At 41.5% G+C, this 25721-nt stretch overlaps 1 protein-coding gene across 1 annotated transcript in view; it reads right to left on the reverse strand.

The window, feature by feature from the left end:
* The window catches only part of CIP2A (cellular inhibitor of PP2A), a 33215-nt gene extending 11329 nt beyond the window's left edge, over positions 1-21886 (reverse strand). The window contains exons 1-14 of the mRNA XM_075908291.2: positions 21587-21886; positions 19937-20084; positions 18395-18507; positions 15212-15306; positions 14283-14379; positions 12602-12724; positions 12282-12427; positions 11989-12064; positions 8106-8333; positions 7370-7529; positions 4365-4506; positions 3363-3462; positions 1302-1420; positions 497-689 (exon numbers count right to left, since the gene is read on the reverse strand). Coding sequence (XP_075764406.2) covers positions 497-689; positions 1302-1420; positions 3363-3462; positions 4365-4506; positions 7370-7529; positions 8106-8333; positions 11989-12064; positions 12282-12427; positions 12602-12724; positions 14283-14379; positions 15212-15306; positions 18395-18507; positions 19937-20084; positions 21587-21688 — 1842 coding nt within the window. The 5' untranslated portion in view covers positions 21689-21886. The remainder of the gene's footprint in view (positions 1-496; positions 690-1301; positions 1421-3362; positions 3463-4364; positions 4507-7369; positions 7530-8105; positions 8334-11988; positions 12065-12281; positions 12428-12601; positions 12725-14282; positions 14380-15211; positions 15307-18394; positions 18508-19936; positions 20085-21586) is intronic.
* Between the last annotated feature and the right edge of the window lie 3835 nt (positions 21887-25721).

Consider the following 25721-nt stretch of genomic DNA (forward strand, 5'->3'; position numbering starts at 1 on the left):
GATGCTGTGAGGATAAATATCAAGATCGAGAGGTGCTTGCAGACAAGTATCTAAAAAAGGTGAGTGATTATCCCACAGCCTATGTGCTAGAATGCAATTTGCTCCCTCCATCCCCCACACCTCAAGGAATGTATTTCTATAAATAACTTATCCCTTTGTGCATCATTGCAACAAAGATCTTAGATTTTGTGGGACATATCTGCTAAGTCCCATATCTGCAAGCTAGGTAAACATAAGCAATACACTATCAAGAGAAAGGTTCTCAACTAGGAAAGTCTAATAGGCCAGACTGTTGATCTCTCTGGACACAACAGGGGCCCTCTTATTTGAGCTTCTGCCTGAGAATATAATAGCATACATACTGAGTTCTGGTGCGGTGTCCGAGTTAACATTTGTCAACATTATACTGTAGCCTAAAAGTTTCAGGTGCTACAACTCTGTTAATACTAACAAAGTAAGTAGTTATCCTACCAGAAATATAAAAAATACTATTAACCTCCAGTCCAGATTGAAGTTTCTGTATTAGTTCTTGAATGTTTGAAGTTGTTGCATCATCACCCGAAGGGTAGGAAGTAGAGCATTTCATGGGCATAGTATTAGTAACAGATGACTGCATATGGATTTTTTTTGACGCATGCTCTGTCGCTTGTTGTCGGTAAGCATTATTTGCTGCAATACTTTCACCAAGCCTATGTAACAAGATTTATAAAGTAAGTAACAGAACCTGGAAAGAATGTCAATTTGAAGGGTGGAGACAATGATTTTATACAAAGAATTGTACAACATGAACACACACTTGGAAAATATAACATCATCCCTATTAGAACTAAAATACTGTACTAGCTACACTTCAGTTAGATATGTACATGGAATGTTTTGAGACAAAAAGGAGAAGAACTCAAAAACAAACAAAATTATTCACATATGGCAGTTTCTCTCTACAATCACTGTGAATTTTATCTACTATATCTACAAACAAATGTTGTATCCTATTGGAAAGAATATTTCCAGCTCCTCTTAAATTGCACAGCATCTGTTCCTAGCTTTGACAGTTTGAGTTACTGGACTTTACAACTTGTCCGAGAATGGTGAATGTGGCCCAGCATGCATAACAGACCAGAATTTGCGATGATGAAAGATTCAACTATGAAAACATTTTGAAGAATGTAACAGTTACTCAGACATTTGGAACATTAGTAGTGAAAAAGATGCAAGTTCAGACTTTAAATAAATCACTCAGACTAAAGTAATGAAAGTGAAAGATATCGTTGTTAGCCCCTTACCACCCACACGAAACTCACACTATAGCAGGGAAGTCTGGTAATGGTGCTGCCTCAAACAGTATTCTAAGTCCAGCCTGTACTTGTTCTCGGTTGTCTGATGTTAAAGCAAAAGCCAAAGGTGTAATCAAACGTTGATCCTGGGCAGAAACCACTTGTGTCAATTTATATTTATAATCAACCACGGAATCCAGATATTGCAATAGACCAAAAACAATGTGAACAGATATAATTTTTTAAATTTCAGTTACCCTTGTAAAAATGTATGCAGATATACATATTTGCAATTTTCTGAACCCATTTAATTTAACAGAGCTATGAATTTTTACAAACATGAAAAGCTTGCTTTCAGGATTCTGCACTTTAGCTGCACAGGACTATGTAATGGCATTCAGTTCAGATAACATGTAATGAGGGAAAGATATTATTGTCTCTGAGCGCAAAATTATCTTACCTATGCAAATGGTCATTGTCCTCCCATCTGGACTAGATATCAGAAGGAAGACAAATGAGCCAAACTTGCAGTTTCTTAAGCACATGCCTCCACTTTGAACAAGAGGGGTTTTAAGGATTTATATAACCATGCCAGAAGCATGCCTAGAATAGCTTAAGTCATCCATTCTCCTGAAATCTAAACATCAAGTTTTAGAGGAACACCCAATGAGAATAAGGAAGAAGTTAAGTGTCTTAGCGTTTGAAAACGAAGGTGCCAAATACAGACACTATGGTGTTTTTTGTTCTGTGAACACTTGTCAACAAGAAAGTGAGCTGAATACAGTTCATCTGACTTGTCAGTTATAAATGATTTTGTAGTACAGGCAGTCCCCGACTTAAGTCGGATCCGCACTTACGAACGGGGCTTTCTCGCCCCGGAAGTCGGGGCGAGAAAGCCCCGTTGGTAAGCTGCTCCGGTGCCCCTGGTCCCCAGCAGACCACAGGCTCCCGGACTGAAGCCGCAGCCGCGGCGGGGTCCCTCGCCTCTGAGGCTCTGCCAGAGCAAAGCCTCAGAGGCTCTGCTCCCCGTGTCCCTGGTCTGCTGGGGAGGGGGGGAGGGGAGCTAGTGTGCTCCCCCCCCCAGCAGACCAGGCTTTTCTTTTGGACTCTGGGGCAGAGCAGCTGGGGCGCTGCCAATTGGTCCTGCAGCGCCCGCTCTGGGCACTACTGGACCAACCCAGCAGCACCCCAGCTGCTCTGCCCCAGGTCCTGATTCAGCCGCTGCTGGTCAGTTTCAGCAGCGGCTGAATCAGGACGCCTGGGGCAGAGCAGATGGGGTGCTGCTAGGTTGGTCCAGTAGCACCCAGGAGCGGCGCTACTGGAGCAACCCAGCAGCAGCCCAGCTGCTCTGCCCCAGGCGTCCCCAAGTCAGCTTTTGCTGAAACTGACCAGCGCTGACTACAGGAAGCCCCAGGCAGAGTTGCTCTGCCCCGGGCTTCCTGGAATCAGCTGCTGATCAGTTTCAGCAGCAGCTGACTTGGGGACGCCTGGGGTTCTTAAGTTGATTCTGTATGTAAGTCAGAACTGGCGGTCAGGTTCAGCAGTGTCTGAATCTGGTTGCCAGTTCCGACTTACATACAGATTCAACTTAAGAACAAACCTACAGTCCCTATCTTGTACGTAACCCGGGGACTGCCTGTACACAAAGAAAGCTAAATCTGATTTGCACAAGAGATTAAAAGTTTCATTTCCTAGTAATCAATCCACCAAGCCAGCTACTTGATATGAGAGCCAAAATAAATTTCCGAGTTTAGGACACCTGAAATTTTAATCCTTACACTATATCTGCAGTTGATCATAAACAGTATGCTTAAGTGTATCTTAATATACATCATTGAAATAAAAGGACTGAAGACTAATACAAGTGAAACAAAAGGTCAAAATGTTAAACACTAAATATTTTAAACAAACATATAAAAGCTTTTGGACTGAAAAACAAACAGAAAGAATCACAGTTCCCTGGGCAAGTTCTTCAATATATTATGGACACTTAAGATTTATGATGGAAACACATTCAGAATCAAATCAAGAGTGATATATTATATATTCTCTTTTTAAATGGTTCTTTATAAAATATTTAAAGTCTACCTGAAGAATTTTGTAGAAGCTGACTTCCATAGTTGGCATCAACTGTTTAAGTCTGCTCATAAGATCAAGTATTTTCAAAATAACATCAGCAGCAAGTTTGCTTTAAATAAAATTGGAATGAAAAGTTTAAATATATACACCAAGAATACGTTTACACTTAGCTACTTAGAAAAAAAGATGTGCCTTGGAAAAAAGTTTGTACCATTGAAGTCAAGTAATGACAACCCTGGAGATTCAATTCCTCTATCAATTCAAAGAACAGATATAAAAGAGGTGCTAGCAATGTAAGCTTCCCCTATTCTATCATGTAATGTGCACTTTCTCTAGGAGAATGGATAATCTTCATACCTTGGTCTCTGCTGCAAGCAATGACAAGAAAGCCAATAGCAATAATGCAAGACTTTACATGATACATTTGTAAACCTTAAAGCTGACATTAATTTCACATAAGCAATTAATGGAGAATAATAAATCCTAGTCACCAATCATCTGAGATAAATTCACACTGGCAATACTAAGGTGAAAGGTATGATAAGGCCATTCCCATGTGCCAACCCATTTGCTCTCTCTGAAATCGTGTATTTTCAATGTTTCTTCCAAACTAATTTCAAACAGATATCGAAACTTCAGTCATCTAAACCAATGATGTTAAAGAATGGATGGCTTGAACATTAAATATACCTAGGATATAAAGCAATAACTAAAATTGTACAAGTACATACTAAATTACCTTTTCCATATAACCAGAATTTCAATTTATCCTGAAAGAATTACAAAATGTGCAAAGATGACAATACTCATTGAACTGCTCATGTTACCATTTGTCTCTCAATGCTGCTGTCTACTGCCAAGAAAATACTATTACCAGCAATTAAGTGGTACATTTGAATTAAATTAGTTAACTAGCATTAACTGAAACATAAGGCTTTAAAAAAAAAACGTTAACACCCTCATTTTCAGAGTAAATTAAGTTTTAGATTAATTTGATTTTAGCATGCTCACCACAGTTCTGAGTCCACTACCTTTGTCCCATAGGCAACATCAATCCCACTATACGTAAACTGGTATTCTATTAGAGATGCGCATCTACTTGCAGTCAGTACCTTAGAGGCATGCATTTTCATTGTGTCCTCTCCACAAAGCAGTAATTTCAGTTAAGGATGTAAACTAATTTATTCTGATACATTACAACATACTGAAAACTTTAATTAGATTCAAAATATCAAATGCTTGAAACACTAGACAAGTAAACATCACTGCTCAATTAGAATGCAGTTCTTTAAAGATAAAGGAATACGCTTTGTTTTTCTCTCTCCAAACAAAATCACTTCTTTTGCACTTAAACCAAAACTTAAAAGCATATTAAGCTGTGAGTCACTAGCAGAGCAAAGTTTGGCTATGCCAGTTCTTGGATGGGAATCTCTAAAGGACACGGACATAATGCAGGAAATAAATACCTATTAGTTGAAAAGAAGGCACCTTCACTTCAGAGCTTGCTCAAAAGAGACCCAACAAATAAATGCATGTATAGGAAGATTTATGGTGCTCCTCATAGTAACTGACCATTCCAAATTATCATGAATTTATACTCAGCTTTGATGTGAGATAGCATAATAAAAAGAAGGAGAGGGGGGCTACTAAACAGATAGGGCACTGACAGGGAGAGGGTGATTTGCTCAAGGTCACATGAAATCTGTGGCAGAAACAGAATCCTGATTGTCCAAACAATAGTCCATAATAGGGATGTAAAATCCTCTTTAATTAACCAGTTAAGCATTATGTTTAACTACTTAACTGATTAAATGGGGGCAGGAATGGAGTAGGAATGTAAATTCCTGATTAATCCGTTAACCAGTTAAACCAGGGGTGGGCAATAATTTTTGGCTGAGGGCCACTTACAAATTTTCTGAAGTGCCCCTGGGGCTGCCCCGGAAGGGGTGGGGCCAGAACACTTCTGGGCTTCCCCACCCCCAGACCATAATTGACCTGGGGATGGGGAGAGCGCGCGCAAAGCCTCCTCATGCCCTACCCCAACCCTGTGAAGAGCATGAAGCACTTCAAAGTGCCATGCGCTGCTTGCAAGGCAGGAGGAGACGTCATGTGCTCCCCCACCCCCAAGCCCTGACTTGTGCGAAGATTCCCTTGGCCTGCTCCCACCCTGCGTGAGCATATGGAACTTTGAAGTGCCTTGAGCTCCTCACAGGGTGGAGGGGAGGGCAGAGGAAACTTCACACACTCCTCCTGCCCACAAGCCAATTAGGGCTTGGGGGGGGGCACGGCAGCATGTGACATCTCCTCTGGCCCTGGGAGCAGCGTGTTGCACTTTGAAGCACTGCATGCTGCTCACAGGATGGAGGAAGCTTTTTGCTCTCCACCATCCCCAGGGCCTAATTGGCCTGGGGGCAGGGGAGCAGCAGGGCCTATGCAGGCCAGATCAACCTGCTTGGCGGGCCAGATCCGGCCCATGGAGACCCTTTTGCCCACTCCTGATTTAAATGTAAGAATCCCACAAGATTTAACCAGTTAAACAACTAAGTGGGATCCTGGTTGAAGGGCTACCACCACTGGCTTCTGTCCCCTGTGCTGGGACAGCAGCGACCCATGGCAGGCTGCAGGCCAGGAACCGCTCCTGGCACTGGTTAAGTTACCTGGTAAGCATCACTCCATGCTATGTGCAGAGCGAAAGGAGTGCTGATGTCAGGATGTCCCTCCTCCCCATAATTGAACCCCACCATACTCCATTCCCCATGTCCACAAAGCAAGATATCACAACTACAGATGCCTAAATTTGAGCTTGCTCATCTACTACACTTAAAAGGGCAGTGTACTTCAAATAGCAATGTGCTTCTGTTTGCCTCTCTCTCTCACTCTCACACCCCCACACAGAATGTGTGTGTGTGTCTGTTATACCCCTTGGCACTGTGCAGCTGAGTATGTGCCATCCAGAAGAGAAGTGTGTTCCAGTGGGATTGGAGGGAAGGGTTCTTCATGTTAAATTTCTGCAGAGAAGTGTTTGTAGCAACTACCATGCGTCTATTATGTTTCCTCCCTTGATCCTCAGTTCATACTTCCTTGTAGAGTATGAGGTACATTAACTACAATATATTGACCCTTAAGGGCTCAGCTGACAGCTAGTTCATTATTTAGTAACAAGATGTTCTCTGGGAAACAATCCACCCTCTGACTTTACCATCTCGACCAAGCTTCACAATCATCATAGCTTTACAGTATTAAATTGTTTACAATTTATTAGGGTTGTCAATTGACATGCATTAATGCCTGCGATTAACACAGGGCAGGATTAGTGCGTTAATTTTTTTAGCTGCAGGGCTTCAAAAGGGCAGCGCATTAGGAGCCTGGGATCAGCTGGGTACTCCAGCTGATCCCAGGCTCCTGCGGTGCTGCCCCTTTAAATGCAGCCATTGCATTTCAAAGGGGCAGCTGCACTGAGCCTGGAGTCAGCTGAGGACTCCAGCTAATCCCAGGCTTCCTCAGCACTGTCCTTTTGAAATAGCGCCAGTGTTTCTAAGGGGCAGCACACGCGATTCATCACGATTAAATTTTTTTAATCATGATTTTTTTAATTGCTTGACAGCCCTACAATGTATACTGTAATATGCATATATTGCATTTTGTCTGTTGAAAAAAAAATATCCCTGGAACCTAACACCCCCATTTACATTAATTCTTATGGAGAAATTGGATTTGCTTAATATTGTTATGCTTAAAGTAGCATTTTTCAGGAACATAACTTCCATGCTGCAGGGAGGAGTTACTGTAAGGTGATCTTTCTATATTGGTTGCAATAACCTAGTAAAATACTCTTCATTCTAAAGAATTTCAAGGTGCAAGAGAAAAGGAAAAATTAAATTAAATGAATGTCCTTAATATCTTGAAAAAATTAAAAGTTTTTTGAAAAAAGATTTTATAAGCATCTATAAAACCAGTAAGATCTTATAACAGAGCTCACAGTATATAGGCAATGGGAATAACTTGAATAAGGATATTTAGCATGACATCAATAACTTTCACCATTCTTTCACATTTCTTCTTCACTAACAGCTCTTCTAGATTCTGCTCTGGCAACTCAAGGTTATCAAGAAGGACAGGTAGCAAAAGATCCACAAAGCGTTCAGCTGAAGTACTGTTGCCAGTATCAATAACATCCTGCAGCAAAACACAGACATCAGACTGTGTCAAAATTTAAAACCACAATCAAGGAGGTGCAACCTACTCCTATCCGTAGGTCAGCCCACTGACATCCTCATCCTGTGACATTCATGAATCCACATCCCAGGGGCCTCTCGAGCTCTTCCCCAACATGACTGCTGTTTTTAGATTTACTTGTCAAACTACTGACCAGCATAATCAACTTAAGGAAACTATACAGAATCAATAGAGATCACCACAGTTCTCCAAATCTTTCAAAGTAGCTACAATTGTTTACTATTTCTTGAGGAAACTTCATATTCTAAATATTTTTGAACCAAATGCAAAACTTGCCTGCTGCTTTAAGAGAACACTTTATATATATCTATATATCAGATATCTCTTAAGTGGAAATTGCGTTATAATGTTTCTTTCCAGACTTGCATATTTTGTAAGTATTACAGTTGAGGATTATCTTCATGCTTTGCTTTCCAAATAAAATATACAGATGATATATAATTGTAAGTGCACAAGTTCCTAAATCAGTAATGTGTAATTCAAATATAAGGTGACTATTAAAATCAATCTTGGTACCTCAAATATATCCTTGAATAATTCTAAAGCTAGAATACAACAATTTTCAGATCCTTCCAATGGTTGGTTTAACCAGTGCACTAAAGCAATAGATGGCTCTGAAGATTTTGAGCGGGATGTGAATCTGGTACTTCCTGAGACTGGCACACCAGATGGCTCCAGTATTGTCTGACGCACAATGTGGCGTAGTTTAGTCACTGAACAAAAAGCAAGTAATAATTCCAAGACCTGAAGAAATCAGAACAAGAGGAATTAAATATTATACAGTCACGCAATTAAGCAAATATATCTTCTAGAACTGTGCACCGTGACACCTTCTGCCAAGACTATGTCAGCATTTCCATGAGTGTATTGATTTTAATTATGGTTTAATTTAGGGATGTAAGTGATTAGTAAACTAGTCACTTCCCTTCCTTGCTGCTTCTATCAGAGGCATCAAAAGGGGGGCAAGCAAAAGCCGGTGCTGGGGGGAGCTGGCTTAAAAGTCAGCTCCCCCCCACACCCAGAACCATCTCCATGGGGGACAAGGGAAACCGGGGGTAAGCAGGAACCAGGCGCGAGGTGGATATCAGCTGGCTCCCAAATCGTGTTCAGTCCCAGACGCTATGCCTCTGCTTTTTAAATGTATTCAGAGCCTGCCAGCTCTGAATACATTTTAAAAGCAGAAATGCAGCAGGGAGGATGCTGCATGAGCTGGGACAGCTGATTCTAAGCTTGCACTGAGTCTTCCCGCTGAGCTCCAGCCTTCTTTCATTTAAAGGCTGGTTCATAGCCTAGGGATCCTGTGTGCAGCGGGAATCAGCTGGCTTGGCTTACACAAGGTCTCCCTTGCTGCACTTCAGCCTTTTAAATGTATTAAGAGCCTCATCATCCTCAACCATGGGCTCAACGCCCATTGGTGTCCAATGCTCCCCATTACTATTTCCTTCCATCTATATCTAGCCAGTGCAGAGTGGCTTAGTTTCTGTAGACTAGCTTTGCACCAATCTACTATATCATCTTCCCATTCTCTCCGGGTTCTGCCTCTCCTATTCAGATCATCCATTATGCTGAATACTAAGATCTTAACTTTTCTCTCATCATTCATTCTGCAGATATGCCCGAATAGCTATAACTTCCATTGTATAATCTTCTGCAGTAGGTTCTCTTTTGGCTGTAGCTTCCTAAATAATTCCTCATTGGTGACCTCCCGCATCCATCCTATTCTCAGGATCTTTCTATAACAATTCCTCTCGAACGCCAATATCCTTCTCTTCAAATCTTCTATTATCACCTATATCTCACATCTGTACAACACACTGCTAAATACACATGTTTTCAAGACGCTCAGCTTCATTCCTAAGCTAATCGCTTTACTTTTCCAGATCTTATCCATTGCTTTCAAACTTGCGCTTGCTTTTGCTATTCTAGTTGCTATTTCCTTCTTACAGTCTAGATCATAAATCATGTTGCTCCCCGAATACATGAACTTCTCCATATTCTCTAGTTCAATCCCATCTGCATTGATCTTCCTTACCTCCAAATACCATTGTCTTCGTTTTATTGATATTCATAATCAATCCATACCACTTCCCTTCCTCATTTAGCACCTGCACCATTCTCCCTAGCTTCTCTTTATCTTCCTCAATGATAACTATATCATCCACGAACCTCATGTAATATGTTTAAAAGGTAGAGCTGCAGAGGGATTAGTTCCCCTGCTTCTCGACTAGCCGATGGAAAATACACAGACTAGCCGATGAGTTGATTAAACTAAATTTAATAGCCATAGTTTAATTTAGCAAACTGGAAACCTCGATTTAAGTCAATGATTAGGAAAATAGCTAAAGTAAAAAAGCAAAATAAGATTAATAGCTAAAGTTATTTTCATTGCCATTTAACCATGAAAAAAATGAATTTACAATACAACCTTTATATTACATTTTGTATTTATGCTAACATTTTGTATTTATGCTACTAGGAGGATAAACTATATAAATTAGAGCAATTTCATAGTTTAATTTAAGAAAGTGAATATACGTTAGTGTTAGAAATAGGCAAATAATACATTTCTTATTTACTAATATAACTTCAATTTATGACTTCTGCTTAATGTATCCATTTTAAAAGCAAAACATGTTTTGATAAACTTTTTTTCCAATATATCCAGCACTTCAAGGTAGTATAAAAATTGTTAGCTTAAACTTCTTTTCAAGTGCAGATTGACATAAGTAGTAATTTAACTGATTGACTGAGTAGTTATATGAACCGACTTTTCCTGGTCAAGACATCCTTCAAGATTATAAAACCAGCAGACCTCATCCTCTGAGATTTTTATTCACAGATTGAAAGAAAAAGCAAGCTTATTCAGCTCCCAGTCTGTTTCTCAATCTGAATGAGTTAATAATTGAACTATCTTAATAAAATTAAATAAAAACACTTTTGCCACATGCACAAGAGGCCATTGCTGTGAAAGCTGGTTAAGGATTTCAACCTAACTCTGGTTTCAGGTGCTTAGTCAGTGATTTTCTCTAGCTTGGCAAGAAACATGTACTGTATGCGTATCATTTATTTAGAGTAATTTAAAATAATAGAAAAAACCAACAAATGGTCTGGTAGCACTTTATAGACTAACAAAACATGTAGATATTATCATGAGCTTTCATGGGCACAGCCCACTTCTTCAGGTCATCTGACCATTTGCTGTTTTTTTCTGTAACAGACTAAAACTCTGATCCCCTGAAGCTTAAAATAATAGAGTAGCCAATTTAGGCCTTCAAATAGGTTTTGAAATCTAAATGTAGTTTTAAATGAAATTACATTTTAACAAAATATGCAATTTAAATCAATATCCACTTTTTCATTAAAATGAATCATTCATCCATACTGGTTTCTATTACAAAAGATCACTTGCTTGTTTGCAGCCTTTTTAGATATTAATGTATTTAAGAAACCAGGTATACTTGCTAATTTAAAAGAAAAAAATTGCTCTTAAAAGACAGCAAGTTCAATTTCCCTATGATGTAGCTTTCTAGAACCCTATGCAGATACAAAATTTTATCTGCATCCCTATCTGCAAAAATGAGAAGATGATATCTGCATCCTCATCAATGAATACCTGTGGACATCCCCAAATTTATAGTGTTCTAGATACATAATTTGTACACACATTGATATCTGCAAAGTTGAGCCACGGATACCTGTTTGCACATCTATGGATGCCTGCGGATTCTCAGGGTTCTATAGCTATCCCTTTAAATAGTGTGATGGAAATCCAAATAATTTGACCAAACCATAAGGATTATTAAACCAAACAAAAAAATATTTTGCCCATGCATACTATATGCCCAGCAATCTACTGGCAAAGCACACCTTAATATATGGTGATATTAATGGATGAGAATGTGCACATTCATAAGAGATTTCAAACAACATACCTCTAGAAATCTTCATATAGAGAGCCTATATCTTTTTGTTCACTAATATATTCAATGTCCAATGCATTAAAATGATTTTGCGCATATTGTCTGCCACGTTGTAAAATTAGTCCTAGGCAGATTTACAAAACCCTTTAAAAATAGCTAAGTGTTCATTATATGCAAGGCAAACTGAAAATATGCATTAGACTTACTATTTCCAGGTTATGACTCAATCTTCAAAATAAGAAGAATTATTTCATTTGAGGAACAATGAAATTGACAAAGGTTAACTACCTGATCCCAGAAAGTACTGGGAACCTTCAGCGCTCACTGATTTTAATGGACTCAAAGGTGTTCAGTAGTTCTTGAAACCTGAGAGATATGCTTAAGGCACCAAGTAACTAGAGCCAGTATTAGAAGTAAGCTCCTGATTTAGGCAAAATGCTTGGTAAAAAGATTCCATAGTTTCGCTCACTGTAAGATACCTTTGATGATGAATCAGGATCCCTTCCATGAAGAAGGCCTAATACTTGATAGAGGCAAGAGGTGAAGTGTTCATATCTGTATTATAAATGAAAAAAATAAACTAAGTTCTTATTTCAATAAAGTTACCCAATTAAACATTTTTCAACAGCAATGGATTAAAATGTCCTCTCCCAGTCCCTTCCTAGAATAGTTATGAAATTGTTTTCTGAAGTTTAAAGTTCAAAGAAAACATCCTCAAACTTGTAACTACTATATAAAAAAAGAATTGTGGTATACTTAAGTAGAGTCATACCTAGTAAGATAATCTGCAATTTTGGGGTTCTTCAATAGATCCATGAGTAGATCAACAGAGTATTTCCTTGTAAGTGTGCCATCGCCATTTACAAGAATGTTGAATATTAACTGAAATGTCTGATGAATGTTTCGGGCATGGAAAAGCTTAAAAAAAAAAAAAAAAAGGAATGAGAGCTATTTATTCTGTAACAATAAATCATGCCCCACTAGTCAAAAACTCCAGTCAGAAAAATTGACTTAGTCAATGAGGTTATTTAGTAGCTTTACTCAGTTTACAAATTTCAATGAGATTTTCATAACAAGACTCCAAAATATTACCTTTTCTCCAACTTCTTCATTTAAAGTAAGGCTTGATAATATCGAAAGTGCAAACACGACCATAGTTAAACTGCTATGGGCCAAGAAACTGATCAAGGTACGATAGAAACCTTTCACGTTATTCTATGTAAAAAAGAGAAACTCATTAACAGACATTGATGACATAACCAAAAGAACTGTCTGGAATAATGATTTACAAGTAAGGATTCAACATAACCTAAAAGCTATTCTAAGGTGAAACCCAGAAAGAGGACAGTGAATTACCGGGGAAATATACAAAATGTTATTTCCATATAAGGCATATACTGGTATGAGAAGTATCCTCAAGAACAGAGATTTTTAAGTCAAACTTGAATGGTAAATAAAACAATGGAAATGGGTTTTCACCCTCATTTTTCAAGATAAATGGAATGCCTTTTCTCAAACAAGTCATTGTAGATAAAAAAGTTAGCTAGTGTAACTGACACAAAATTTATCTATTTCGCTTAATTTTTTAAAAATAAATATTGATGTTGCAAAGGAAGTCTATATTTAATGTAATCTATGGAAGGATTAACTATTCCATTTGCTGAAAATAACTAAGTATAATTTTTTTAAAATAAATATTGATGTTACAAAGGAAGTCTATATTTAATGTAATCTATGGAAGGATTAACTATTCCATTTGCTGAAAATAACTAAGTATACTTCTAAATACTTTGGCAAAGCTGAAGGTAGATTTTACATTTCTATTTTATTCCCTTGTAGTCTTAATTGGGGTGAAAGTTATTTGGTGAAAATTTTTAGTTTAAATTTTCTCTAACTAACCAGGAATAACTTCAAAGATAACTATATTATTTTTAACTAGTACCCTGGGTACTCTAATTCTGCAGCATTTGATTTAAACCTCATGTCATGTAACTGCTCCAAATTGTTTCCAGTAATAAATAAAATTGTAGCAGAGAAATTAACACAACACACACCCGCACACCACAAGACAAGACAAGTGTTAAGCAACAGAACTTTTACTGCTTGAGTCTTCAGGGAAAGTAGCTGAGATGTATATTTCTTCTTTCACTTTAATCTGGCCCCCTGGATTAATTCCAGTGGCATGGAACCTGTCTCTTTCCCCATAAAATAGCACAATTTTCCCACTTAGCTGTGAATTCATCACTCAACTCTAAGCCATAATTAACATTAATTTGTGCAGTGGTGGGAACAACAATGTAAGGTACAGTACTGTTTTACAGACTGGTGTCAATGCTGACATGACTCCAATACGAAGATTGGGGTGATTTTTGTTTTTTCTCAGAAAGGCAAAAGCCTTAAACAGTCAAGTTATACCCAAACAATGTGCTTCTCTCAACACCTCAACTGATGGACCAGATTCAAACCTTAATTTAGTACTTCACCAAAGAAGTGTGAAAGCAGCATGTGATCTCTGAACGAGATGGTAATGGTGTGAACAAAGCACAGGAAAAGGTGGGGGCTCCACATTAAAATTGTGGAAAATGATCAGTGGGATAACATGGCACAGCAAGCTTTGGAACACAACTGGAAATCAAAACCCTGCACGAGGGATGTGAAGGAAACAGGGTGTTTGGCAAAAGGGAAGCTCTAGGTCATCAAAAGATCAGAGTCCACTAATCTCTTCCTTTTGTCTACCCTCAAAGGAAAATACATAATTAGAGAGGTTTCTTACCAAAGATTTTATATGAGCTTGAACAGAGAGATTGTGTCGACAAAGATTTGCCATGAGTCCCAAACATGGTATTGTTAATTCGTCTTCTGTTGACTGGCTAAAAGAATTCCACAGGACGTAAGAATTTAACAGTTACAGAAATTTAGCTTAATTTATACATTAAGAATTCAATGAAGTCTGCTTCTATGCAAAAGCATCCACCCCAATTAGTCAAGTATTACAAAGACGCTTATAAACTTGCAAAAAAGAGAGGAGTCCTGTGGCACCTAAAAGACTAACATTATTTGGGCATAAGCTTTTATGGCTAAAAAACAGTTCTGCAAATGTGATCACGCAACTGACCAAAAGGTTTTTGCCCAAAAAAGTTTATGCCAAATAAATCTTAGTCTTTAAGGTGCCCCAGGACTCCTCATTTTTGCAGCTACAGATTACCACGGCTACCCCAAGACCCGAATACACAGTCAGTATGGAAAAGCTACCACAATACAAAAGTAAAACCAATCACATTAACTGTTCATGTCAATGGTCATCACCCTGCAACGGACACCAGATGCATGAACTGACGTCATGAGAGCTCTCCTACAGGCACAGATATCTGCCAACACAGAACTTGCTGTAGAGTTAACGGCTCAAATTGTGTGATAAATCTAAATGCCCTCACTATTATTTTAGTTTTTTGGTTTATTTCTTTCATTATTTCCTCAAAAAAGCACACATTCTCCTTAAATTCCACCAGCTGTTAAAAATCACAAGTAAATGTCCCATCTTTAAATATTCTTTGCAACAGCAGCACTTTGAAAGAGACGAATGATTTAGAAGTGATTACTACATAACATATGCTACATCAAAAGCTTGAGAAATAACACATTAATGAAGCTATTAAAGATTAGAAACATGCTTAGCTAAAAAAGAAAAACAACACAACTTACATATGGTGCATTATGAATAAAATCAATTCATCAACATTGGCGTTGGCATGAAAAACTCTGACATTGTAGGTTAATTTCTGAAGAAGTTGAATACTCTGAAGAAACAAAACAAAATCAATTACATAGCTTTCCCACAACATTCCACTGTAGAATATAGACACTTGCAGATAAGAGTACTTCTCAACAGTTTAATTGGTCATAAGAACAATGGCTATCAATTCTGAGACTTGGTTATATTTGGATCTATCGTCTTTTAGCAAATATACCCCACACCCGAGAATAACCCGCACCTGAATATACTCCGCGGTTTCTGCAGCTTGAGTAAAAAAAAAATATTGTATACCCCGCACACGAGTATAACCCGCAGGGTTTACAAGACTTTTTTTTCAAACTGTGCGGGGGAAGGGAGGCTTCTACAGGTGCGGGGGTGCAGAGAATTAGCCACCCTCCGGACGGGGGTGCACTCACCCCGCCTGGTTCCCGTGCAGCCACACAACCTCTGGGCGGGGGAGCACTTACCCCCCTGGGTCCCACACAGCGGCACAACCTCCAGGAGGGGGAATGGAAGCGCTCCCCCACCCCTTCCTGCGGCTGTGCAGCCACCAGTCTCCGAATAGATAGCTGGGAAACCAGTATAAGCCAAAAGAAAATCTAAAGTGTTTTTTAAAAAAAGCATTGCCAAATGCTCCTGGTTAATAAAGAGAACAGCTCAAAAGCACCAAAATCAATCTGGGGAGGACTGCTTTAAGAATGAGTAGGATTAGCCTGCAGCTATTGGTGCCAGAACAGCTGTGAACAGAGGGAAGAAAACAACCATGAAATTACTGTAAGTAATCTGCAGACCTTCACTGAGGAAAATCAGTTTTCCCTTCATTAATGACTGATCAAATAAGTTGACTAGACAATCAGTGTATATAAGTATTTATATCACTTCTATGCCTCAGTCTCCCTTGTATGAAAGGGAATAGCGAGGTCTGTCTCCTTTGTAAAGTACTTTGAGATCTACAGATGAAGAGTGCTATACGAGGGGGAGTTAAAAAGGTCTGTTAAAAGTAGAGATGTCAGTGAGTAGTTGACTACATGATTAACTGATAAGCCGAAGCTTATCAGTTAATCTCGCTGACTACTCACATTCTCCCCCTGTATCAGAGACGGGAGGAGTGGGGGGGGGGGGGGGCAAGAGGCAGGAGAGAAGTGAGAAATGGCAGAGGGCTCCCTAGCAGTGGGGCCAGGAATGCACTGGCTGACATCCCCATCCCCAGGGACTATAGAATAATTGGTTTAACCTTTAAGATTTTGTGGGATTACATGACACTTCAATTACCCAACATCTAACATCCCTAGTTACAAGTTGCATAGAAATATGCAAGACAGAGGTCAACTAAAAGAGTTATTTTTTTAAATACTTGCTTCAAAATTATAGAAAATGAACTCTCTCCCCAACACTAGCTTCTTAAGTAAATGTTGAAAGTTTCTAAGTCAATAGTTTTTGTAAATTAGAGCATGGTGAAATCACAAGATAAAAATAAATAAGCAGTTGATTGTAAGTACTGAAAAGTAGTTCTAGAACCATCTGTACATCACTTAGATACTATTATGATGGTGTTAGGGAGGTCAATGTTTAACCTTAACCAGTGGGAGCTGGCTAATCCAGCCCCCACAGGGGCCTGCCATGGACAGGGGCTGCTCCAGCCAAGTCGATGCATCCCCGTTCAGTTTATTTCCTCAGCAACCCTCCTCTTTAATCAATTAACCAAATAAACAATGTTTAATCAATTAACCAATTAAGCTGGATTTCACATCCCTAGATGGTGTTATAGAAAACAGAGAGTAAATAAAATATACAACTTAAATATACAACCTCAGCATGGACCAGTCTACACAGGAAGTCCATTTCCTGGACACCATGGTGCAAATAAGTGACAGTCACATAAACAACATCCTATAGCGAAAGCCTACCGACCGCTCTGCTTACCTGCATGCCTCCAGCTTCCATCCCGAACACACCACACGATCCATTGTTTACAGCCAAGCACTGAGGTACAACCGCATACGCTCCAACCCCTTAGACAGAGACCTACACCTACAAGATCTTCAACAAGCATTCTGTAAACTATGATACCCACACGAGGAAGTGAGGAGACAGATTGACAGAGCCAGACGTGTACCCAGAAGCCTCCTGCTACGGGACAAGCCCAAGAAAGAAACTAACAGAACACAATTCATCCTGGACAATGATCCCTAGCTTTCACAGGCCTTGGGAGGCAGGCCAGACCTTGCCCACAGACAACCCGCCAACCTGAAGCATATTCTCACCAGCAAATACACACCACACCATAATAACTCAAACTCAGGAACCAATCCATGCAACAAACCTCGGTGCCAACTCTGCCCACATATATACACCAGCAATACCATCACAGGACATAACCAGATCAGCCACACTGTCACTGGTTCATTCTCCTGCACATCTACTAATGTAATATATGCCATCATGTGCCAATGCTCCACTGCTATATACATCGGCCAAACTGGACAGTCCCTATGTAAAAGAATCAATGGACACAAATCAGATATTAGGAATGGCAACATACAAAAACCTGTAGAGGAACACTTCAATCTCCCTGGACACACAATTGCAGATCTAAAGGTAGTCATCCTTCAGCAAAAGAACTTCAGGACCAGACTTCAAAGAGAAACTGCTGAGCTACAGTTAATCTTTAAGTTTGACACAATCAACTCAGGATTAAACAAAGACTGTGAATGGCTCGCTAACTACAAAAGCAGCTTCTCCTCTCTTGGAATTCACACCTCCAGATCAGCTACCAGAAGTGGGCCTCATCCTCCCTGATTGGATCCACCTGGTCAGCTCCAGCCTGATTCTGGCCTGCATATTTATACCTCCCTCTGGAAATTTCCACTACATGCATCTGACGAAGTGGGTCTTTGCTCACGAAAGCTTATGCTCCAACACTTCGGTTAGTCTATAAGGTGCCACAGGACTCCTCGCCGTCTATTTATTATGAAGATCATTTTGAGTTCCTTTAAGTGCATAATGTCTTTTAGAGATGTCTGCTTACTGAAAAGATAACATTTTGGTTTTGTTATAAATGTTTGAGAGTGGACTGTTTAAAAGAACTAACTCTATGGTATAGATAAAGTATTAAGCATTACTATTTTTACCTGTAACAATACTGGATCATTAGGGTTGGTAGAGCTTCGGCGAACCACTCCTGCCAGCACGCTTGTCAAATTATAAGTATTCTGAAGAGCTTCTCTGGTCTCACTGTCCAAAACTATAATGTAAAGGCATTTATTAAAGTCATCCTGCACAACCACAGTTAGTAACAGAAGCAACATTTCCTAGTGGTCTGAGCACTAAATTGGAAACCAGCAACTGAGCTCTGTCCCTAGTTTGTATTTGTTTTAAAACCAGTTCTAACTTTTTACATGATCTATAACCATAAGCAAGTCAAAATTTCTCTCTGCTTGTTTCTAGCCTCCCTTCTGTCCAAATGCGAAATGGGACCACTACCACTTATTTCACAGGATGTTACTAGGACCCTTCCATCCTATCTAAAAAAACCCTCCTGAATTATTGTAGGTCAGCTGTGCAAACTGTCAAGCAGTTTTACTAGCATGAGCAGAAAAATCCACTTGCAGTTTTCCCCAGTAAGATGGGAAATGGGGGACCTCAAAACTCAGTTTACTCACAAATCAAATGCACCTCAAGATAGAACTAGTCACACTATTGAGTAAACATGCAGACTTTTATAAAGGAAATCACTGCCATTATAAACTACTCATTCTCATATCTACCTCCAACCATGACTTATCACCCTTGGATAGAGTACAAGAAACTTACAAAATAATTTAATAAGCTTAATATAGGCATTTCACCTACATTACTGTTACATTTTCGGAACCCATCATGATCCTTTAAAAACAGATTATCTACCCCTTATCACTGCAACATACACCCAGACGTAATAAACCTAAAATGGCCAGCCCACTTCCAATACTCTGCAACTTCATTTATTTCCTGACTTTCATGGACCAGAGAGAAAAGATCACCCTTCAAGCAGATCCTGGAGATTGGCTTGAATAAACCTGGAGCAAGTTCCAAAATGCATCCCTGTAACAAATGCCCTGCATTCTGTTTCATATCTCAGACACTTCTGCTGACTGCAACCGGGAAGCATCTCAAAGGGAAAGCAACTATCAAAGAAAATTAATATTGCCATGTGTCATTCACCGGTTACATAAGCCAGGTTGATGTAGAGAAAGAGATACACACCATCATATGTTTTGAATGTTAAGACAACCACTGACTGTATGGATTTAGAATCAAAATTCTCCTATATGGGTATATTAGATAGCAGTCAAGCAAAAGAGCTTTTACATAGTCTTCTGAAGCATCTGGTATGGGAACTAAATCAGATGGCTTTTTTATTATTCAGTTTGGCAATTTCTGTGATCCCATAAAATGCAAGACATTAGACATTGCCAGGAATAAAATAGAAAACTAAATTCTTGGTAATTTTTCTCCAGCACGCAGTTAATTCCCCATCCCTAAAATCAATGCAATTTGCACAGATAATATAGCAGATAACTCACTTCTGCATGCAACCTGTCACTGATTCAAACTGTTTTAAGATTTATTAAAAATGTTTGAAAAATGAGCTTTAATTCTCTTAAAAGAAAAGTTAGATGTAAATAAATTACCTAGTTGTGACAACAAAGTAATCACAGACAATGTTAGACATGGACTTATATTTGGGTCCTCGATGAGCTCTATTAGACAGCTCAGACATTCGCTAGGCAGTATTTGGTTTGATGCAAACAATCTCGTTAGCTTCAATCCAGAGATAACCTAAAAGACATGTTAGAGTAACTATTAATATAACTACAACCATATTTGTCTCATTTCAACACAAGATTGAGAAGGTAGTTATACTAGGGATGTAAGTAACTAGTCCACTATCCGGGACTCCCTAGTGGCCCTGGCCTCCACACAGCATTTCAATCTTTGAAATGGACAAGAGCCCCTGCTGGTGCTCTTGTACATTTCAAAGGCAGAACGCAGAAGTCTTTATCGACTCATCAAATAGTTGATGGAAATTCCATCGACTATTCTGTTAATTAGTTGAAATTTAACATCCCTAAGTTGCACTGAACTGAAAAGATAATACTGTCAATAACTCTAGCATCACTAACAGCACACTGACATTTTTATTTGCCTTTTTCAAGCTCACTTTTGTTGAATTTTTAGAATTCTGGAAATATGTTTTTCATTACTGTAGTGTCCTTTATATTTTAAAAAAACATACATTTCTTATCTTTCCAGGGGGGAGGGGGTGGAGGGAGAAGGGGAGGAGGATAGGGAGGACAGAAATTCAGGGATTCTCATGGGCCAGACTAACTCTTCTGGAGTCCCAGAACTGGTACTTTTTTGGGCCCTCCTAGGTTCTGGAGTAAAGGGTTTAGTGTACAGTACTGGACTGCTGGGGAGTAGGATAGAGATGGGGGGCACAGGGTCTGGTAGGGTGTAAGAGCCGGCTGAGAAGTGGGGGGCCTGACAGGATGAAGGAGTGGGCTGAAGGAGGGGGGAGTGCCTGGCCAGGAGGTCAGGTGCAGGAGAGGGCTGGGGGGGGGGGGGGGGCAGGTCTAGGCAGGTGGCAGAGTGCAAGTGTATATAAAATAGCGTTTTCCTTTACTCGGTTCCTGTGTCTAAAGGAGCAACAGAACCAATTTACTTACTACACAGGAAAAGCAACACAGTGACCATATCTGAAAAGATAAATTGACTAGAGACAGAAAAAAGCTCCCTGGTCGTGCAAGTTACTTCTACAGCGTCACGTCGGGGCCCCCAGAAGCAAGACCAACAATAAATACATCCAAGAAGTGCGATTTCCAAGGCAGCGATGTAATGAGACCAGCAGCCAAATCCAGAGCGAGATGATGCTGCAGAGGGAGGGACCAAGTACCACCCCTGACAGATTTGCCCCAGGTTGCTAAACGGCCCCCTCAAGGATTGAACTCACAACCCTGGGTCTAGCAGGCCAATGCTCAAACCACTGAGCCCCCCCCCCCTTCCATCCCGTTGCCTCTGCAACCGCCCCTGAGTTCCAGAGCCAAAGGGCGCGGGGCGGGGGCTCGAGCTGAGTGTCGCGGGGGGGGGGGGGGGGATTCAGCTGCTGTAGCTTTGCCAAGCCCCGCGCCTCCCAGCATCGTTTTTTTTAAAAGCCCCCCCCCCCCCGGGCTCTAAGAAAACACGCGCCCGTTACGGTAGGACCCACAGTAATTCCCCCCCCCCTCCCCGTCGGGGCGGGCGAGCCTGAGCAAGGGGCGTGACGCCGCCGGCCGCGCGCTCACCTCCAGGCTGCGCTGCAGCAGCGCCGCGTGGGGCTCGCTCCTGGCGGCCCGGTACTGGGCGGCGGCCAGCAGCAGGGACTTCAAGCAGGCCGCGGCCTCCATGCCGCCCGCCCGGCGCCTCACGCGCGCAGCCGAGTCGCAATCGTATTTGGCGCCCGAGCCGCCATCTTAGCTACGAGCCCGCAGAGCCAGCGGCCCCTCCCCCGCGCGGTGCATGCCGGGAGCGGCGCGGACTGAGGCGGTCGCCATGACGCTCGGGGCGGGTGCCCTGAGAGCTCGGCTCACAGGACTGGGAGGAACCAGTCTCCCCGCCGCGGGGCATGCTGGGAGCGGGGGGCGGGGCTCTGCCTTGCTGCTGCCTGGGCGCTTTGTCGCTATTGGGCTGCGCTGGGGTCAGTGGGCGGGGCGTTTGCTGAGAGCCAATGAACCCAACTCTAGGCTCTGCCTCTGGGGAAACCACTGCAAGGGGGGGGGGGGCAGCATCCCCCAGTTCCTGCCCTGGTGCTGGCAGTAGCAGCAATGCAGACCCCCTGCTCCAGCCAGCTGGCACGGAGGGTGCCTGGGAGCTGCAGCCCCTGCCCCAGGCTGTCCTGGAAGAGCAAGAGACCGGATGGGTGTCCTGGGGCGGGATGTTACATTTTGGCTACGTCTACACTGGCCTCTTTTCCGGAAGGGGCATGTAAATTTCACCTACTTTGAAGTAGGAATAAGATCCTCCGGAAAAGGGCGCTTTTTCCGGAGGATCGGGGCCAGTGTAGATGCTCTTTTCCGGCTTTTTTAAAAGCCGGAAAAAAGCGGCGGACATTTTTATTTAAATGCCGCGGGGGATATTTAAATCCCCCGCGGATTTCCCTACGACGACTGGTGAAATTTACATGCCCCTTCCGGAAAAGGGGCCAGTGTAGACGTAGCCTTCGATTCATCAGCTAATCGTGCAGTTGGGATGTCCACCCACTACTACCGGATTAGTCCATAAGGGCGTGAGGTGGGGCGTTCGCTATCCCCGCTGTGCCCCTGCCTTTTAAATGTAGTAAGACCTGCCCATGCAACTCTTACTATAATTAAAAGGCGGAAGCGCAGCAGTCAGGACCTGGGGTGAGCAGGGACTGCTTGGCTATGTCTACACTGGCGGGTTCTTGTGCAAGATGTTTTTGTGTAAACATATCTACTCTGCCATGTACTTTTGCGCAAGAGCATCCATGGTAGTGTGGATGCTCTCCTGCACAAGAAAGCTCTGATGGCCATTTTAGTCATAGGGCTTTCTTGCGCAAGAACCCCCTGCCGTGCATCCACACTGCCGTCTTGCATAAGGGGTCTTGTTACACTTGTTAGAAAAGAGAGTAGCTCTTGTGCAAGAATCCCTCTCTTACCATGCTTAACTTTAAATCTTGCACGAGAGCAGGCGGGCAGCATGGATGCTGTGTGGAAGAACAGCTGTTCTTGCGCAAGAACCCACCAGTGTAGACATAGCCTATATAGTAGCATGAGCTTTTGTGGGCACGTTCCACTCATCTGAAGAAGTGGGTTAAGATGCTTCTGTTACCACCCACACTCCTAACTGTCACATTGTCCCCATGCTGAGAAAGCAGGAGCTGGTGCTGGGGGGAAGAGCTAGTTTAAAAGCCTGTTCTCCCCAACACTGGCTCCAAAGGGGTGGGAGTGGGGCACAGAGAAGGCAAAGGTATGAGTGAGGACTTAAGGGCTATGTTTACACTGGCGGCTTCTTGCGAAAGAACATCTTGCTCAAGGGTTCTTGCTCAAGGGTTGAGCAAGAACTCTTGCGCAAGAACACGTCCACACTCCCATATGCAAGATATGCTTTTGCGCAAGAGCATCCATGGCAGTGAAGACACTCTCTTGTGCAAGAAAGCTCTGATGGCTCTTTTAGCCTTAGGGCTTTTTTGCACAAGAAACCCCTGTCGTGCATCCACTCTGCCCTCTTGCACAAGAGCTCTTGTGCAAGAGGATTTACATCTGTTAGAAAAGAGTGTAGCTCTTGCACAAGAAGCCCTCTTTTACCACGCTTTACTGTAAATCTTCTTATGCAAGAGCGAGTGGATAGTGGGGACGCTCTGCAGAAGCATGGCCCTTCTTGCGTAATAACGCGCTGGATGAAATATTTCCCTTATTTCATAGAGGGATAAGGAATCTTTTGGAAAAGGCTTTATTTTCTGCAAGATCAGCGTCTAGACTGGCGCTTTTTTCCGGGAAAGCTTCGTGCAGAAAAAAAGCGGCAGTCATTTTTATGCTAATGGAGCAGGGGAGATTTAAATCCCCGCTTCATTAGCAATTGCGATACGTCTAATTTACAACCCTTTTACAAAAAAGGAATGTAGTCTAGACATAGCCTCAGGGCGTGAGCTGCCTGCTATTTGGCTGCTAGTGAGTGGTCTAGCAGCAAAGTATTATGAAGCATCCCAGATTGCAGGGCAAGATGATAGCCCCCTCACTCATCGGGGTTGATCCCCAAAATGTCATAACTGGACCCGTTTAAGGCAAGGTTCAGTAGGGAAGAGAGATGAGAAGACGAGCCCTCCTGTCTGGTTCACAGGAGGGCGGGGTTCTGCTCCTTTTTCTCACTTCCTTTGAAAGCCACTTGGACTCCTGAGAGGAACGAGACAGAGTTTTCTTCTCCTTTCTGCAGCAGTTCTGATCACTTGTTCTTCATTCCAGATATAGGCAAGAAGGGCAGGCAGCCAATGAAATCAGCAAGGTTTTCCCTCAAACAGGTCTGAAGTCTGCATTGCTACCTGGCTCAGACTGTAGCAATATTATTTTGTGACATGGCACACTTAAAGCACTGATAATAAGAGAACATACAAACGCCCTTTATCTCTAGGTCACCTAAGGTACTACTACACTACAGAGGAAGACTGAAGTTACCACTGTCAATCTTCCAGGTTTGAATTAGCGGTCTAGTTAAGAGAGCTAATTTGAAGTGAGAGGGGCACTCTGGTCGATGCTGGTAACTGCTTTCATGAGGAGTAAGGGAAGTCGAAGGAAGAGTGTCCTTTTTGACTTCCTGCTGTGTATACAGCGCCAAAAGCCAAGTTAAGCTACTTCAGCTATGCAATTGATGTAGCAGAACTTGCGTATCTTAATTCAACTTTGTCCTGTAATGTAGACATACTCCTAATGACCAACAATCATAACCACCCTGAAGTTGTTTAGTAGCCTGGGTGAAATAACACTATGTTAGTTCTGCTCTAGAATATAAGTGTTTATCTCAGAAAAACAATTTCACTTAATGACTGGCCCACTGGGCACTGGCTAAAAGTTGAACAGGAAATCTAACTGCCATTTTGATTCAGAAGTGGCCCTCTAAGTTAGAGTTAAAGTACATTGGGGTAAAGAAACTTGTGGTTTCCTGTGCTGAAGTGGTTCTGCAGCTAGTGAAGAGTCAAGTAAAGAGAGTGTTAATTCTCTGGGACTTTCAAGCTAGAGTCCCCAGAATGAAAACTCATTTTCAACACTGTTTTTCTTATTCAGGCTTGTGTTGATTTAATATAATCATAAAAAAATGTCCCATAAAGATATCTGTAGGAAGAGCAAAGTTAATGAACTTTATTCAGATAATTGATGTTAGAATGGGGAGGAGGCTGTCGAGCTCTAATATAAAGCAATAATACCTGTATTTCTTTAAGATTTTTCCTACAACACCAAACCACTTTTTCTCCCTTGGGCAACAACTTACTTTCCCATGCAAATCAATGTTGTGGCTGTCTACTAATCTTCTTGGAGGTGAAAGGATTACTTTAAACACCTGTTTGTATCACAACACTGCAAATACCCTTCAGTTACAACAGGGGTAGGCAAGATATGGCCCGTCGGGTGGATTCGGCCTGCCAAGCCCTGTGATCTGGTCCAAGTCTATTCCTGTAGTCGGGAACAGCACCAATAAAAGTGGCTAGCTGCTCTGTGTTGCTCTCTGTGCTGTGGGGAGAGGCTTCAGCATGCTGCCCCTGCCGCCTGAAATCAGCCAATAGGAGCTAAAAGATTTTGCTGGGGAGGCAGCAAATGAATCCTCTCCCTTCCCCGCTCCCTTTCTGGCAGTGCAGAGAACCACGTGCACAGCTTAGTTAAGCACCTCCCGGCCAGAGCCTGCCTTTGGCACCCAGCCCCTTCCTCCCCTCAA

The sequence above is a fragment of the Pelodiscus sinensis genome, chromosome 1, assembly GCF_052426305.1.
Source record: "Pelodiscus sinensis isolate ZL-2025 chromosome 1, ASM5242630v1, whole genome shotgun sequence".
NCBI classification, from domain to species: Eukaryota; Metazoa; Chordata; order Testudines; family Trionychidae; genus Pelodiscus; species Pelodiscus sinensis.